Source organism: Botryllus schlosseri, chromosome 10 (assembly GCF_051294905.1).
Source record: "Botryllus schlosseri isolate E-star chromosome 10, Bs_hap1, whole genome shotgun sequence".
Lineage (NCBI taxonomy): Eukaryota > Metazoa > Chordata > Ascidiacea > Stolidobranchia > Styelidae > Botryllus > Botryllus schlosseri.
In genome coordinates, this window is record NC_137245.1 from 26,358,166 (window position 1) to 26,374,522 (window position 16,357).

Sequence of the window (16,357 nt, forward strand, 5' to 3'; positions counted from 1 at the left end):
TCATAACCAATAACCATGGGATTCGCCTACACTCTCCTGCCGGCGTTTTCAAGGGTCGCCAACCCGAGCGTGTTCTGCAGATTAATTTCAGATTTGAAGTCGCGCAACAGACCAGACTCATAATAGTAGCAGAGATTTGTGCATTCTACAATCTGATAATCCTAATGCGACTATGTCGAGTAATACCGTCCCACAGAAATTACCCGCTCAATAACTATATAGTAGTAGACCTTTATAGTATTATAGGCTGCGTCAGTCAGTCTACCTCTCCCTACCAATTTTGTAATCGCCCTAACGTTCAGATAAGATCATCATCATCATTGGTTTATTAGCAATTTTATCAGTTCAATACACCACAAAAAATGCGATACAATGAAAAGACAGGAAGATGTCGAAGCGACGAGGAGTAGTCTATGGAATCTGACACCCACCTTGGCCTAGGCGATGTAAAGAGGAGGCATGCACACTGAATGAAAGTAAAGAAGATAGTATAGAAAAAGAATGCGACAAGAAATAGGGCGGCATGTCATGGGAAGCGAGATCGATAGGTCAGTCGTGGTCCGGTAATCTTGAGGATGGACTGTATTTATTTAGTAGTAATTGTTTGTATTTGGACTTGAATGTGGACATGCTCGTCGACTGTCTGATGGCCGGCGGGATACTGTTCCACACATCAGGTCCGGCATATTTGATGGAGCGATGATCTTTTCGGTCGATCATATGATATTTGGACGACGTGGACGCGCGTGTGTTGTACTTGTGCGCTTTTGATTCAGAGGTAAAGAAGTCATTGAAATATTCGGGGCAAGATTGGGTACCGTTGGTCCGTTAAAGTATGATATGTTATAGCGCGACAATGTCATTTTCCCAGTAGTTCCATGCGAACAAGCTGACAACAAAAACTCACTCGCAATGTTGATGTGATTGCAAGCCCAGAACATATTATCCAGTTTGCACTGTCTATAAACTCGACAACGAAAGACAAAATGCATATATATTTCAAAATTCGTATTATTAAAACGAGCAACCACCATTATCTGGTTAATTTGTCATCGACGAAATCAGAAACAGCTGAAGCTTGTTCTTCTACTTTGAGAATTGTCTTTCGAATCACTGTATTGAATGGAATAAGTAGGATTAGTCGGTTGCCCGACATATGAGCATGCGACACAATGAAAAACGACAGTTAAGCATGCGACGCTATAGCATGAGGACACATTAGCATGGTAACACATGAGCATAGGGACACATGAGCATGGGGACATCATGCGCAATTGCGCATGGGGACATATCAGCAGGGTGAAACATGAGCAAGGGGACACATGGGCATAGAAACAGATTAGCATGCGACACTTGAGCATGGTTACACATTAGCATGGGGACTAATCAACATGGTTACATATGGGCATGGTAACACGTGAGCATGGGGGCACATAACCATTGGGACACTTCAGCATGTTGACACTTGTACATGGTAATATATTAGCATGGTTACATATTAGCATGATGACAAATGAGCATGCGAACACTTGCGCATGCGACACTTGCGCAAGAGACATTTGAGCATGCGACACTTGCGCATGTGACATTTGAACATGCGACACTTGAGCATGCGACATTTGAGCATGCGACATTTGAGCATGCGTCACTTGGGCATGCGTCACTTGAGCATGCGTCACTTGAGCATGCGTCACTTGAGCATGCGACACTTGAGCATGCGACATATGAGCATGCGACACTTGAGCATTTGTCATATATTAGTGCGTAGTTAACTAGCGTCACAATGATGGATTTATATCAGTCCGAACATAATATATCTCCCCTCCTACAACCCTAATATCCCCGCTCTCAACTTTAATACCCATCACCCCAACCCTGATCTTGGGATACCTTAACCTTAACGCAAACCCTAACCCTAACCCTAATCTTGGGATACCTTAACCCTAACCCTAACCAACCCCAATATCCATCACCCCAACCCTAATCTTGGGACGCCAACATGGACCCTAACCCACTTCTAACCCTAATGTCCCCCCTACCCACCCACGGCACGTAAAACTTCCCTATCAAATGAGACCCGCAAAATAAAATAATAAGCCCCGTGTCAAAATGCGAATTTGGAATCGCTTTCGTCTCACAAAAGGATATATTCTTTTAGTTCGTCTGATACGTGTAAACGATTCCAATGTATGTGGAGCAATGACAACCTTTTATCGCTTTACCGCGATTTTTGGAGGTTTTCAGACAAATCTATATGGTCTGGTCACATGCTCAAGTGTCGCATGCTCAAATGTCGCATGCTCAAATGTCGCATGCGCAAGTGACGCATGCGCAAGTGTCGCATGCGCAAGTGTCTGCATATCCACGTGTCACATGCTCAAGTGTCTGCATGTAGATGGGTCGCATGCTCAAGTGTCGCATGCGTACGTGACCCCATGCGTGACCATACGTGACCCCATGTTCACCTTTGCTCTTGTGTCCCCATGCCCATGTGTCCATATACGCATGTGTGCCCATGCTCGTGTGTACCCATGCTCATTGCTCATGTGTCGTCAAGGCTCATGTATCGCATGCTCATGTGTCACCATGCTCAAGTGGCACTTACTAAATTGTCACCATGTGTATGTGTCGCTATGCTCACGTGTATCCATGCTCGTGTGTCCCTATACTCATGTGTCCCCATGCTAATATGTCCTCATGTTAATATGTCTCTGTGCTCATGTGTCTACATGCCCACGAGTCGCCATGACCAAAAGTCGCTATGCTCAAGTGCCGCATGCTCAAGTGTCGCTTGCTATTGTGTCGCATGCTAATATGTCCGCGGACCGGATTAGTCAGATGTGGGGACTGAAAATGCGAGAGAAAACAGACGAGACAGTAGCAATGACGCCCGCCCCCGCATATAGGCCTACGACAATTACGGCATACAGGATGTCTAGCAAGAGTAGGGTTACCATAAGTCCTCCTCCTTTTTCAGGTTTTTGAAAATGTCCTCCGAGGACGCCTAAATATCCTCCTTTTTGGCAATTCGTCCTCCTTACAGCTTTTAGGGCTAAGATTATGGACACTGGACAGTTTCGAGTGAAAATGGGCATAAATGACGCTAAACGGGAAATGCGTGGTTCGAACGTATGTGTCGACCTTTTTTTAGTCAACCAACGGAAAATGTGAAAGAAACACTGTATTTCGCGAGTTTAGACGGAAATTTTACCTTTTGTTTGTCAACCCACCACAATTTCGTGGTAAATTTACCATTTTTTGCGGATGATACTCCAGTATTGTAAATCTGAAAATTTTGTCCTCCTTTCCCGATTCCAAAATATGGTAACCCTAAGCAAGGGGTCACTTTTTTAGGCAGAGATGGTCAGGTGCTAACGAAGTACTTTTACTTTTTTCCAAGTAATCACGGTTTTGCCCACTTGTACTAAAAGTATGCGGCCCCGCGATCAAATTTACTTTCTGAACTAGGCCTACATTTCAGGTCCTAATTTTCTACTTCTACCTAAAGTAGTTTGACACATCTTGAAAATGGCTATACTTTCTGCTCGTAATTGAGTAGAAATTGAAGGCATTGCTTCTACCTGATTAGCAACACTCATTACTTTGACCACCTCTTTGATTTAGGATGTGAGAAGCTTTTTCGAAATTGAATTAGATCCTGTGAATCATTTCCCTAAAGCGCGTCGAGTCGTGATTGGCACAATGTTCTTAAAATCTGTAATTCACGAAATTGACTTCGAATCTCTCTACCGGAACCAATTTTCTCTTTGATTTTCGCTAACTCACATTTCTACTTCTGCAACGTCATTTACAGTATATATCATCTTCGAATTGCATCATGTCCATGTCCATGGATTTCCATCATTATTTGATAGATTTGAGATAGCATAACGCGTGTAACGGAAAACGATCACAAACCGTAAATTGGAAGCGGCACAACTGAGTCAGCTATATGTAACAGCTATCCTATAACAGTCGTAAAAAGAAAAACCCGAGTTTAAAGTCTCACCTGCAGCACAAGGCGGTTGCATGATGAAAAGTGAGACAGCGATGAGTATCATCAATATATTGACCAGTGCGTTCAGAGCGAATAGTGGTTCAGACCGCGCCGTAGACAGAACGTCAAACAGAAGCCTCCATTTGGACAGCTTTCCTTTCTGATTATCTTGAGTAAAGTAGTCTGTGCTCTGGTCATCACGCGGAGCGTACTTCCTGGCGACCTGAGATTTCCCTTTTTTCGCGTCGCGGGAGGCTGCTATTGCCCTAATTCCACTCGCGGATCCTTGTTTAGCGGCTGCAGCTTTGTTAGCACTAATTTTAGCGCTGTTTTTGTGAGGGATAGGCTGATTCGCCTTTCCTTCACGTTTCACATTGGCGCCACTTGGGGCCTGCTTTTGTGGTTGCTGTGTTCGTGAGGTGTTAGATTTGGTGTCGTTACGATTTGGTGACGCTTGCCTGGTGGGCGAACTAGCGCCGGGCTTCATGTTGTTCGGCGCAGGCTTCTTCTGTTGTTGTGTGCGGGAAGTTTTTGTTTTAGGATTGCCTTGACTCGATGTTGTTGGTTTGGAGGTGGGGGGAGCTGCGGGCTTTTTGTCGCTGTTGGGACGGGGTGACTGCTTTCCATTTTGTGCCGCTGTAGGTTTCGCGCTTTTGCTGTTTTGGCCGGGTTGAGGAGTGGTCCGTCCACTGCTCGTGGCCTGACGATCGTTTTTGTTCATCTGCCAATCGAAATAACGCCGGAAATGCGGCGTGTTACAAAATCAGAGTATATTTAGGTCGACGAACAAGACTTAGCCTCCTTACGTACGCTATAAACTTAGTGAAGTCGCCCTAACTCCAAAAATAGAAATACACTACTTTGTTACACTAGGGCACTTCAAATATGACTTTTTTCTCAAATCGCACTGGCTACTTGATAAAATTGTTAGGTTACCTAATTTAAGTGTACACACCAAATTTGGTTCAATTCCAACCAGTAGCCGCATTGCTACAGGAGAAGAAAGTTTCTATTTATTATATAAACTAAATAACGAAAAATTTGAAAATTTTCTGTTCACCTCATGAACGTGTAAGGTTGTCTATAGAAACGATGCCTATCAAATTTGGTTCAATTCCAACCACTGGAAGCGGATTTATTGCCGTCGGAAAATTTGGATTATGAATAAAATAGTATTTACGGTGACCAATTATTTAATTGTTTATTATAGCGGTGCCCACCGTAAATACTATTTTATTCAAATCCAAATTTTTCGACGGCAATAACTCCGCTTCTACTGGTTTGAATTGAACCAAATTTGGTTAACATCGTTTCTATAGACAACCTAACACTTTCATGGGGGGATCAGAAAATTTTCAAATTGTTTGTCATTTATTTTTATATAATAAATAGAAATTTTCTTCTCCTGTAGCAATGCGGCTACTGATTGGGATTGAACCAAATTTGGTGTGTAGGCTTAAATTAGGTAACCTAACAATTTTATCAAGTAGCCAGTGCGATTTGAGAAAAAAGTCATTTTTGAAGAGCCCTATTGTTACACTGACCATGGCTTTCTCCATTAGAAGTTTCTTAAAGTTAGCCAACTCATTTTCATTTTCGACTGGGGATGATCATTGCGCCAGCCCAGCACAGTCGCAGTTATGGCAGAAACTTGTTATCCAGCCAGCTGCAAATGCAGCTCGTTAGGTATGCTGAATTTAAACGCTGTACGTAAACGTTGCCACAAGCGGAATACATAAATTATCTCTAAGTTTTTGAGTTCAATAATGGAGGGTGATGATAGCCTACTCGACATCAGCTTGAAAAGGAATCTCAACATTACATTAGAGCTTACCGTATATCCCTCTGAATTATGAAGCGAGATTCCGTAGATACGAATTGCTTCGGATTCAATAAGTTCCACAAATTCATTCGCAACTCATTGTGACGCCATAAATATGGTGTGAATCCTTCAGGTTCATCACAAGTCCGACACGATTATATTCAAATGAGTATTACCAATTCAATTTGACTTGTCGTGGTATAATAAGGGTTGGGCTCAATTATTTGATCAGGCGAAGCCGATATCCAGCAGCAATTGCAATGATTCGTGTCGGCTAGCAATGTTTTGTTGTTTGAGTGGAATTATATAGGCCTTGACCAGTGCGGTTCTAAACCTCTTTGACTTCGCGGACCGGAAAAACTTCAAAACAAACGTTGCGGATCGCTAGACCTTGAAAAATTATAATATCCTTAAATTTGTAATTATGACATATGTATGAAACCCAAAAGTAATATTGTACATTTGATTTGATCCTGCTTTGTTTATATTAGATATTTATTAGAGGTCGACCGATCATCGACATGGCCGATTATCGAGGTCGATATTTAGAGCTTTCCCGATTATCGATATCGGCCTATGAAGGCCGATATCTTATTTTTTTTATAATTCAAAAATTTCGGAAATTCAGTGCTTCGTGTTCTTAATCTCAAAAAATCGACGACGCCAAGGGCGATATATGACAGATTTACCCTTGCAGGACGAGTTTAGCTGGGTGAGCATCCAGAGCAACTATGCTTCCTGCTTCCTGCATTACAATCTACTTTTTCTGGACTGATCTGCAATTATGTATCATGTTTTGCTTTTTGGGTTATCCCAAATTTCATCGAATGTGCACACTGCACAATTAAGCAATAATTCTTTTCAATTTTGTTTCTCGTTTGTTGTTCAGCTTTCTGTGGCATGTACAAGTGTCATCTTGCCTAATATATAATATTTTTGGTGAAATTGTTCTCTGCTCCTTCCATATTAATATCGGCCTATGATATCGGTATCGGCCTTGTGAGTGAGCTGATATATCGGTATCGGCCTGTAAAAATCAATATCGGTCGACCTCTAATATTTATGCGTGGTTCTATTGAAGAGTATACGCAAGACGAAGCTCTCGAAGTTCTGTTAAACTGACTTGATCGTGATCGTTCGGTATCGTTTGAAAGAAATGAGAGTTTGCTGTTTGGTTTGCTATAACCTACATATCATATACTGCGAAGGGAAGGAATTTAACGATGTTTGTTTAAAAGTCTCGGTAGTTTCTACATAACTTGTCCGAAACGAGCTGTAGGCGATTTTTATTTTCTCACAAGTCACAACACTTGTACGATTACCACACCATACAGAAGAATAAATTTCAAACTTCAGAATCAGTTTAAAATTTCTGTTTTATTTCTCTGGTTAATGGATAAGCGTCCGATTCCATGCATTCTGGAATTGAGATATAAAAACCGGGAGGAAAAATGTCACGAACCGGAAACGGCGGTTGAGAACTAAGCTAAACCATCACCTGAGCATAGCGACGGCAAAGCAAACATATTTATATATCGATGCATATATCCACTACGTACGTCTGTGACTGGCTCCGAATAGTTTTTGACAGTATAACCGTACAATCACCATATTCAAATATATCAACATATATGGAGACACGAATCAAAGGTTATTGAGAACGCAATTCGCCGCCAATTCTCCAGAACACATAGGCAAATTTCTGGCGAAACAGCAGATCCAATCCACCACGTACGATACCGTTCCGAACGCGGGCAACAGGTCCGACGACGCACATGCCGATTGCCCGAAGCTGGTTATGCCGTACAGGGTCCAGGCACCGTCAGTGTAGCAGAAAAGAGGGCTGCCGCTGTGGAAAAACTGTATTATTCAGTGCTGTCTAGGGTTACGATATGTCCCCCTTTATGAGGATTTGTCCTCCTTTATATATAGCTTTGATGGCCAGGCGATTGAACACGGACAAAAGAAATGACATAAATGACGCGTAATCTGGATTTCGACGGCAGTGAACTCAAGGTTGACTAAAAAAGGTCAACGCCAATGGATTTTACGTGGAAGCGGTTCGTTTGGTACTCGAGTTAACAAAACAACCTTTTTTAGTCAATCCAATAATATTTCGCGTGAAAATATTTAAATTAGGTGTTTTCTCGTCTGCAAGTATATCTTTAGTAACATGTAAAAAGTGTCTTTTATCAAGATCTCAAAATATGGTAGCCTTAATGTTGTTGCATTTACTTATCCGTGATTATATAGAAAATGATATATTTCGTCAGCTTACGTTTGCCCCATGCACGAGGAATCGCTGGGACTTGTCCTGCCGCATACCGTGGAGCTCATGCTAATGTCCTTGTATAAATCTCTACGGCACACTCTTTCCGATACGATCTCGACACTGACTTGCTTTAGCGGAATTCTAGAGTTTGTGCTCGGTGGTCCCCAACCCGTAGTCCAGCACCTCGTGCCTGATCGTGCGAAGCAAAAAGTTACCGCTCTATGGAGTTATAGAGTAGAAGAGACTCTTGGAGGTACCAAACTTTAATATGCAATTGAATTATAAACCCGAATATAGTCGGCTGTAAGCCTGCAACCATATAGTAGAGAATTAGAATAGATATGCAATGTTTATTTCGATTCTCTTCGTAGTTTCTGACGATTACCCAGGGCGAGCGTCAGCCGAAGATATTTTGATTTATTTCAATATGAATATATTATTCATTAGCCTATGTTAGTCGGTAAGTAATCTGTATAATAGAAAGTGGGGCAGCTTTTCGAAAGTAGAATGCACAATTTTATCTAAATTAGATTAAAATCAGAGGTAGGCTTCTGATTTTACAAAATCTTGAAAATTGTATCAAATTACATGCATTTTTTTCTAATTATATTATAGTCTAATTGGACAACTAGAATGATATAATTCTCCAAGTCTGCAATATCACAATCCAGAAATAGAAGTCAAACCAGAAGACCTGCAGGGAGAGCTTCTTTCACGTCAGGTAAACACGCCAGTCTCACGAAATTGTTAAGCGAATCGTACTGTTCTTGGAGAGACAATAAGGCGAAGTCGTATACAGTGACCGGATGTCCGGCGCACATATTCGACTTCGGATGAATCCTGATCTTATGGACCTGGAATCAAAATCCTGTGAGCATAGTGTCCTATATGGTGTGGACTATAGAAATTGAACATGGAACGGCAACGACCGATTTTGCAGCTCCGTTCCGCTTCGCCGAGGCTGGATTGGAGAATTGATTTGCGTAAGCGACTGTAGGATTTCTGGCATCCAAAAGCTATCTTCCCGATTGCAGAAATTATTGAATCTGGTCTTGATCGAAAGCTACTGTGGCACCAATTCCGAAAATATAAATTAAAATAATGATCAGGCTCTGATCCACCTAGAATCCGTCCTACAAGTCTGAAATATCGGAATTGTTCGAACAATAATCGGAGAGTCGCAACGGATCATTGTTATGGCCATTATGTTGCGGTTACCCGATTGCTCTGAACAATGCCCACATTTCAGACTTGGAGGACGGATTCTATAGGTGGTTCAGTGCCTGATCATTATTTTAATATATATTTTCGAATTCAGTGCAACAGTAGCTTTCGACAAAGACCAGATTCAGTAATTTCTGCGCTCGGGAAGATAGCTTTTGGATTGCCAGAAATCCTACAGTCGCTTACGCAAAACAATTCCCCACTCCAGCCTCAGCGAAGCGGAACGAAGCTGCAAAATCGGTCGTTGCCGTTCCATGTTTAATTTCTATAGTGTGGACACGAGCAAATCTCACGGCTCGGTGAAATTGGTGTACGTCACACTTTCCATTTGGCTTAAGGAAACTTGGCGGTAATTTTTGACCGGCTTGTCGAGTGCGAAATTTGATGAAACGGGTATCAATCGACAGGTACCGCGGTACTGATTTCGAAAACATAAATGTTATTCTGCTTGTCGTTCTGGAACCCCCCAAAATCAGCCTCGAATGTTGCATCGTAAAGGAGTCTGGTACTGTGACGCAACCATGCCGTCTCGGAGCAGGTGCGAAGCAGAGCATGACACAAGTGAATTGGCCATCGTTGCCGATTGAGCGTCCACACTCTCACTCTTGTGCTCCTGAGCTTACAAAGAAGAGGGCGAAATACCAAATGGGGCGATTGGTGGGGGGATAAGGGGCGAAAATGTTAGAACGTCCAGTGAGATATATTTGATTAACACGGTCGAATACTGCACTTGAATACAGCTTATTATGCGTATGACGTGAAAAAGGTCAACACAACGGAAAGTAGACGCGGACTACTTTTACTCAGGGTTGTAACCAAGTCACAAGGTTCCGAGTCACAAGTCAATCTCACTTTTACAGTTTTGACTCGAGTCAAGTCGAGTCATTTTCAATTCACCACCGAGTCAAATCAGAATCCAAGTCAGGTACTAGAGGTTCAAGTCCGAGTCATAGTGTTTGACTCGAGTCCGGGTCCAAGTCATTATGTCCACGGTTCAGTTTTTAGTTCAAAACTGGTTCAACCCACTTTTCGAACTCTGTTGGAGGGATATAGAATGGCTAGCATCCACAATAATTTTCTTCAGTATTTTCAGTTTCTGGCCCTATTTTCCAAGTATCAGGACTGACCAATAATATTTTGACTTCACTATATTCTTCGAAGTCACAATGAAATGTCTGCATTGGCCGTACTAGTGTCGAGTCATTTGACTTGGTTCGAGTCATGTACAATGACTCGAGTACGAGTCGATTCAATACAAAAATTGACTCGATTCGAGTCATTTTACGCATTTGAAAAAATGACTCGAGTCAAGTTGAGTCGCCAAAACATCGCGACTCGAGTCATTATACAACTCTGCTTCTACTCGTACATGATAGTTTTCAGCTTTCTAGGCAAAACTAGACCATTTTAGTTACTTCGAAATCATTACTTCTACTTGCTATACTTGAGTCGAAATGAACGGCGTTACTTCTACTTCTACTTGAGTACAGACGACAAATCTCTGTCCCCCCTGCCATTGACCATTCTGGGGTGGAGTCAAAACCGATACCCTGCTCATTGACGCAATTACCAGTTGTATCTGCGTGCCAATGTATTCCGAAGTAACGTTCAAACCGCCGACGACTGCGTACGATTTCGAGAAGCCTACGTCATCGAAGAAGCATTGCGATGCTGTTAAGACGTGTCGGGGTGAAATCAGCGCGCCAACGCATTCCTGTATTATATAATTTTCGACATTATAAAGTATCAAAATTGTCGAGATCGCTGCAAATTACAGCTAAAAATCAAACGGAAAATGCACAAGCATACAGCAAGGTCTGCGAAACGCTAGTTCTGATTTTGTTATCTTCTATTACTTTCATCCCGTGCGCATGTCCCTTCTTTACATCGCCTTGAAGCCAAGGTTAGTGTCTTATTTAAAACAGTGCTCAAAGTCGCTTCGACACCCTTTTTCTTTTCATTGTAGCGCAACCTTGCGATGTTTTTATTATATTATTATATTAGGAGTATTAACAATAAACTTAACACAACTCAAAGGCTTCTTCGTCCCCCTAATTTTTGATACGTTATATGTCTTCACTACATCATTGTGATCGAGTTTACCAAAATTTCATCCTGACTACGCCTGTATCCACATGCGGGTATAAAGCGGTGAATGCAAAGTGACTCACAGTTCCAAAAACACATAGGCCTGCTCTCCGCTAGAGAATAAGTAAGCTAAATGGGCTGCGTTCATTCATTTACAACTGTATAGGCTATGTGAATTATTGTATATGGTATAAACGTGACTTCAGACTTGCACAAATAGATAAGTTTAATTTACTAATTATAACAAAATACCGGCAATCTGATTGTAATATAATTTCTGGTTTTTCTTACAAAACGAGCCAAACTACGTTTACAGATATTTGCCATTCTCATGCTTATGAGAATGGCCTCTGATTCAATGCGAGCTGAACTCGATTGTCGTTGTATTATGCGAAATTTCCTGCCCGTTACGTCATACTCGACTGTTGATATGCAATGTTCTTTCCAATCCTCTTCTAGTTGCTGACGATTACCCTTGACGAGAGTTAGCCGAAAATATTCGGGTTCATTTCAACATGGATATACTGTTCAATTGTGTGTTTCTTTCAAATTAGGAATATACTTCACTTGACAAGTTTTTGCGAATTCCGTAATTATAATTTTGTTCTAATTTGCAAAGACGGAAAGGGTTTTCGTTGTCCGACCCCGTCTAGATTTACGATGCTGCGTTAAATAACTAGTCAAACCTTACTGGTTGGTATCCTCGAAAGGTGCCGTACGATATAACTTGAAACGTATACGGCCAAGATGTGAACACCGCCTGACCGTTTCCCCTGAGTAAATCCGGTTCCGTCGCCGGAACACCGCACGAATAGCTTGACATGTAAGTTTCGTCAATCGATGAATCGTACGGTTCTGTAGGCATTTCCTCAAATTATCCTCGTTTACTAGAATTATAAGCGGATATCATCTTGATTATCCTTCGATAGCCGAGTTGCATCTACCAAGTAGGATAAAATAGCCCCTTTCAGACTCACAGTATTGTCCGTTGCCTATGAATCATGATATGCATTTATATCCTCTAGGTATGAGTCAATACACAGTACACAGTAATCTTCATAACTGACCTGCCCATAGTCACCAAAATTAATTTTTGGGACTCTAGAGTGGTTCAAAGTATTGACTATAGTCGTGCACGAATGCTACTAAAGAACACTGATGCAGAAAATGAACTATATGCATCGACAATAGTGTTAAATAGCCAACGATTGAAACCTGATTTCAATTTTTAATACTGGACAATAAGATGATATCAAATATTTACTGCAAGTCGGTGACTTATGCTGTATGAAGATCTCCAGCGAACAGCCCCAGGGGTTCTTGTGCACCCCGATTAAGAACCCCTTGTTTAAAGTCATATAGCGTTAAAACTTTTACGGAAATTGCATTCAAGCAAGCATTCTTAAACTGGAAATCGAAACTGAAATTTCAATTGTGAAATGTAGGGTCCATAGGCTGTACTTTCTCAGTTTGCTTTCATATACGACCCTACCTGATGAAAAAGAGCACGGTTTCGGTGGTCCAACCGTTACCAGCTCTTCTGGTAGCTCGGCGCCGACGAACTCGGAAGCAGTGGTGACGGGTACGCGCGAAGATGCGGTGGATGTAGTCGATTCACCACCGGGTTCAACTTGTATCCCTATAGAAACATCAGTCTGAATTTCACAGGTGAATTGTCGAAGTGATATTTATATAACGACTTATTCAAGCAAAAGACCGGCAATATAATTTGTAAAATATTTCTATGCTCTAATTTTAATTCTGGTGTAATTTCTGGTTTTCCTGAATATACTACAGGAGAACTGTATTGACTGAACTTAAGTCAATGTCCCAGATTTCATGAATTCAGTAATTCTAATCTAGGAAAAGCTGTGTGGTTATAATTCTATTCTAATTTGAAAAATAATTCTATGTAGCTATAATTGTAATTCTACTCTACTGGGAAAGCTGGAAATTTTCTAGTTGTCCAAGTCTGCTGTATAGTGCCAAACGAGCCATAAACTTGGCTTGTCATCCTCATGCTTATAATAATTTCTTTCTAATTCGGAATGTAATTGATTTCCAAGTTTTTTTTTTTGCGAATCCAGTAATTCTTGCTGTAATATTTGATTATGTCCGTTTATGTTTTCCGAGGCTTCAGCCTGCATCCATGCTTCAGAAATCAGTGTATTAGGCCTATACCGGCGAGTAATAAACATGCAGTCTGTCGCCGAACTTAGTAGAGAGAAGTAGCTGTTATTACGATTCTAATCAACTTTGAAATAGTTGAAAATTTTCTAGGTCATAGTGCAACTCACCGAATTCTGCATTGCTTGAAATGCAATCGGGTTTCGTGACAAATATCGCCAAAGCGACAGCGATCATGACCAGATTTGCGACGGCAACCGCCGTGATGATTTGCGTCCGGGTCAATTCTAAAATGCAAGGTAACCTCGGAGACCATGCAACCGCTGATTATATTGAAATTCGAACCATTTCCCGTCACCTGGCCGACGCTATCATTTGATGCTTTCTTCGGAAGGTATTTTTTTGACGGTTTATTAACGCGTACCTTTTTTCGGATTTCTGAAATTCTTTTTTTCCGAGGTTGTTCATCGCCCTTGTTATCGATATTGTCAATTTCCTCCTCCGACGAGACTTCGTCTGCTGCCAGCTCTCCGTTGTTTATATCATCACTGTCTATACTCTTGTTATCACGATCGGTATGCTTGGAATTTATTTGCTTTTTGATTTGAGTATTATTCGACTTTGCGGAGTTCGTGCTCTGGTCATCGCGCGTAACGTTTTTCCTGGCGGCCTGCGATTTCCTTGTCTTTTTCGCGTCGCGGGGGGCTGCTATTGTCCCAATTCCACCCTCCGGTCCTTGTTTTGAGGCTGCAGCTTTATAAGAACTGACTTTCACGCTGTTTTTGTTAGGGATTGGCTGATTCGTCGTGTCTCGACGTAACGTTGTAGAATTTCCAGCTCGATTCGTATCAGCACCACTTGTAACTTGATATTCTTGTTTATTAGATTTGGGGTAGCTTCGATTTGGTGACGCCTGCCTGGCGGGCGAACTAGTGCCGGGTTTCGTGTTGTTTGACACTGACTTCTTCTGTTGCTGTGTACGGGACGTTTTTGTTTTAGGATTGCTTTGACTCGATGTTGCTTGTTTAGAGTTGGGGGAAGCTGATGATCTTTTGTTGCTATTGTAGCGGGGTGACTGCTTCCCATTTTGTGTCGCTGGATTGTTAGCACCCCGTGCCGCTGAAGGTCTCGCGCTTCTGCTGTCTTGGCCTGGTTGCGGAGTGGTCCGTCCACTGCTAGTCTGGCGATCGTTTTTGTTCATTTAGCCATTAAAATATTGCCCGAAATGTGATCTGTTACGAAATCAGAGCTTATTTTAGAACTACGGACAAGGCTTGGCCTACTTACTTACTTACGCTATATACTCACTGGATTCGGCATAACCCCCAAAAATATAAATATACTTATTGGTTACTGAAGCCATCCAAGTTTGCAGTTTCATAAAGTTATACTCAATTTAACAAAGAATATTCTTATTCATATATACCAGGGGTTCTTAAAGTATGCTGGGTTGTGACCCAACCACGGGGCACGACCGCAACAAAGTTGAGCATTTCTTCGCGCTTCCCACGATCTCCTGTGGATGGTTTGTGCGTATCCAAAGACACTGTCTTGGGTATTATACAGCCAATATAATACGTTACGACAATATGGATAGATCAGGAAAATGTGGCAACCGTTGTATTGCAAATATTGGTTGTCATGATAGGATTTGCTTGACACTGTTGTCTCTGGAAATCTCTACCTTGCGCGGGTAATATTCTGGCGAAGCCAAGGCGGGAGTTTTAATACGTGTAATCCACGGAAATGAATATATATATATAACTGTACTGTATAGCCTAACATCGTCCGAGAGCGCTGGAATGCTTTAGTATAAGGATGTCCAACGTGTGGGACTATTAGACACAGACATTTCTGGATCCTTTCCGCGCCGGGACATATGACACATGGCCCCTGGCCAGCATACGACCGTGACAAAATGATCGGCGGCGATAAAGCGATGACCTGGTTGACTATCGCTGGCTGGCCTAAGCCTGATATTCTGATTCTGCTGATATTCCCGGTCGTCGAAATGGTCAGCCATCGAATAGTCCAGTCCTTGCAATCTGAGCCCCGCAGTACAAATGCGGCCCGCAAAGGAAAATAATGCACCGCCATTTGAAATCACGTGCGTCACACATGCTTCATAGAACCGCGTTCCGTGCTGATGGTTATCTGCACCTTCTCTATCGCATGCATGGCGGTAATGTTCGGATACTAACATTATAATGCAATCATTTCGATGCGCGATACTTGGGTCGCGAGATGCCAATAAAACTCAGATTTTGGGTCGCCATCCAAGAAGTTTAGAATACACTAATTTATACACACTACCACCACGAACGTGCAATACAGCACGATGCGAGCAAATCTATATCGAATATTGATGAGTATGATCATCACTGCCACAGGTTAGGGTAGACGTAGAAACTTGTTGTTTAGTCAAGCTGCTAATTCCGCTCACTGGGTATGCTAGTGAATTTACACACTGTAAACGTTGCCACAAGCGGAGCACATCAAAATTATCGCTATAGTTTGGAGTTCAATAATGGAGGACGATGATACTCGACGTTAACTTGAAAAGGAATCTCATCGTTCTATTAAAGCTTACCGTGCGTCACTCTGAAGTATGAAGCGAGATTCCGTAGATGCGAATCCCTTCGGATTCAAGTTGATCCACAAATTCATTCGCGTGGTGGCTAACTCATTGTGACGCCATAAATATACACTTCATAACTATATGGACAGGTCACGTTCATATGCTCGAAAGAATATACATTCAAATCAATCAATTGAGTAGAAATTTTTAATGTATGTCTGGTAGGATAAACCAATCATTTAGTTTGTA

At 41.9% G+C, this 16,357-nt stretch overlaps 2 protein-coding genes across 3 annotated transcripts; both read right to left on the reverse strand.

Annotated features, from left to right (window-relative positions):
- Window positions 1–976: 976 nt before the first annotated feature.
- Window positions 977–5,978, reverse strand: LOC145448897 (uncharacterized). 2 transcript variants are annotated; one of them, XM_080327345.1, is made up of 3 exons: window positions 5,832–5,978; window positions 4,010–4,718; window positions 977–1,113 (listed from the first exon to the last, which is right to left on the reverse strand). In XM_080327345.1, the coding sequence occupies exons 2-3, from the start codon at window positions 4,716–4,718 to the stop codon at window positions 1,034–1,036; spliced, it is 789 nt and encodes a 262-aa protein (XP_080183471.1). In that variant the 5' UTR covers window positions 5,832–5,978; the 3' UTR covers window positions 977–1,033. The 2 variants fall into 2 exon arrangements, with proteins under 2 accessions (XP_080183471.1, XP_080183470.1); XM_080327344.1 differs by lacking the exon at window positions 5,832–5,978 and adding an exon at window positions 5,542–5,676.
- A 1,199-nt stretch (window positions 5,979–7,177) lies between these two features.
- On the reverse strand, window positions 7,178–16,339 carry LOC145448894 (uncharacterized). The gene is made up of 9 exons (XM_080327339.1): window positions 16,121–16,339; window positions 13,876–14,762; window positions 13,701–13,817; window positions 12,896–13,042; window positions 12,095–12,258; window positions 10,886–11,029; window positions 8,786–8,945; window positions 8,098–8,281; window positions 7,178–7,668 (listed from the first exon to the last, which is right to left on the reverse strand). The coding sequence occupies exons 2-9, from the start codon at window positions 14,729–14,731 to the stop codon at window positions 7,464–7,466; spliced, it is 1,977 nt and encodes a 658-aa protein (XP_080183465.1). The 5' UTR covers window positions 14,732–14,762; window positions 16,121–16,339; the 3' UTR covers window positions 7,178–7,463.
- Window positions 16,340–16,357: the final 18 nt, after the last annotated feature.

What these genes read in the sequence shown, in the direction of transcription:
- LOC145448897 (XM_080327344.1), bottom strand. An exon ending in GCAACCGCCTTGTGCTGCAG is followed by an intron (nt 1,114 to 4,009) that starts GTGAGACTTTAA and finishes CATTCAATACAG; the next exon opens with TGATTCGAAAGACAATTCTC.
- LOC145448894 (XM_080327339.1), bottom strand. Translation starts at nt 14,731, where the DNA reads ATGAACAAAAACGATCGCCAGACTAGCAGTGGACGGACCACTCCGCAA. An exon ending in GAAAGAAGCTCTCCCTGCAG is followed by an intron (nt 8,282 to 8,785) that starts GTCTTCTGGTTT and finishes TCGCACGATCAG; the next exon opens with GCACGAGGTGCTGGACTACG. An exon ending in TCCTCGTGCATGGGGCAAAC is followed by an intron (nt 7,669 to 8,097) that starts GTAAGCTGACGA and finishes GTTTTTCCACAG; the next exon opens with CGGCAGCCCTCTTTTCTGCT.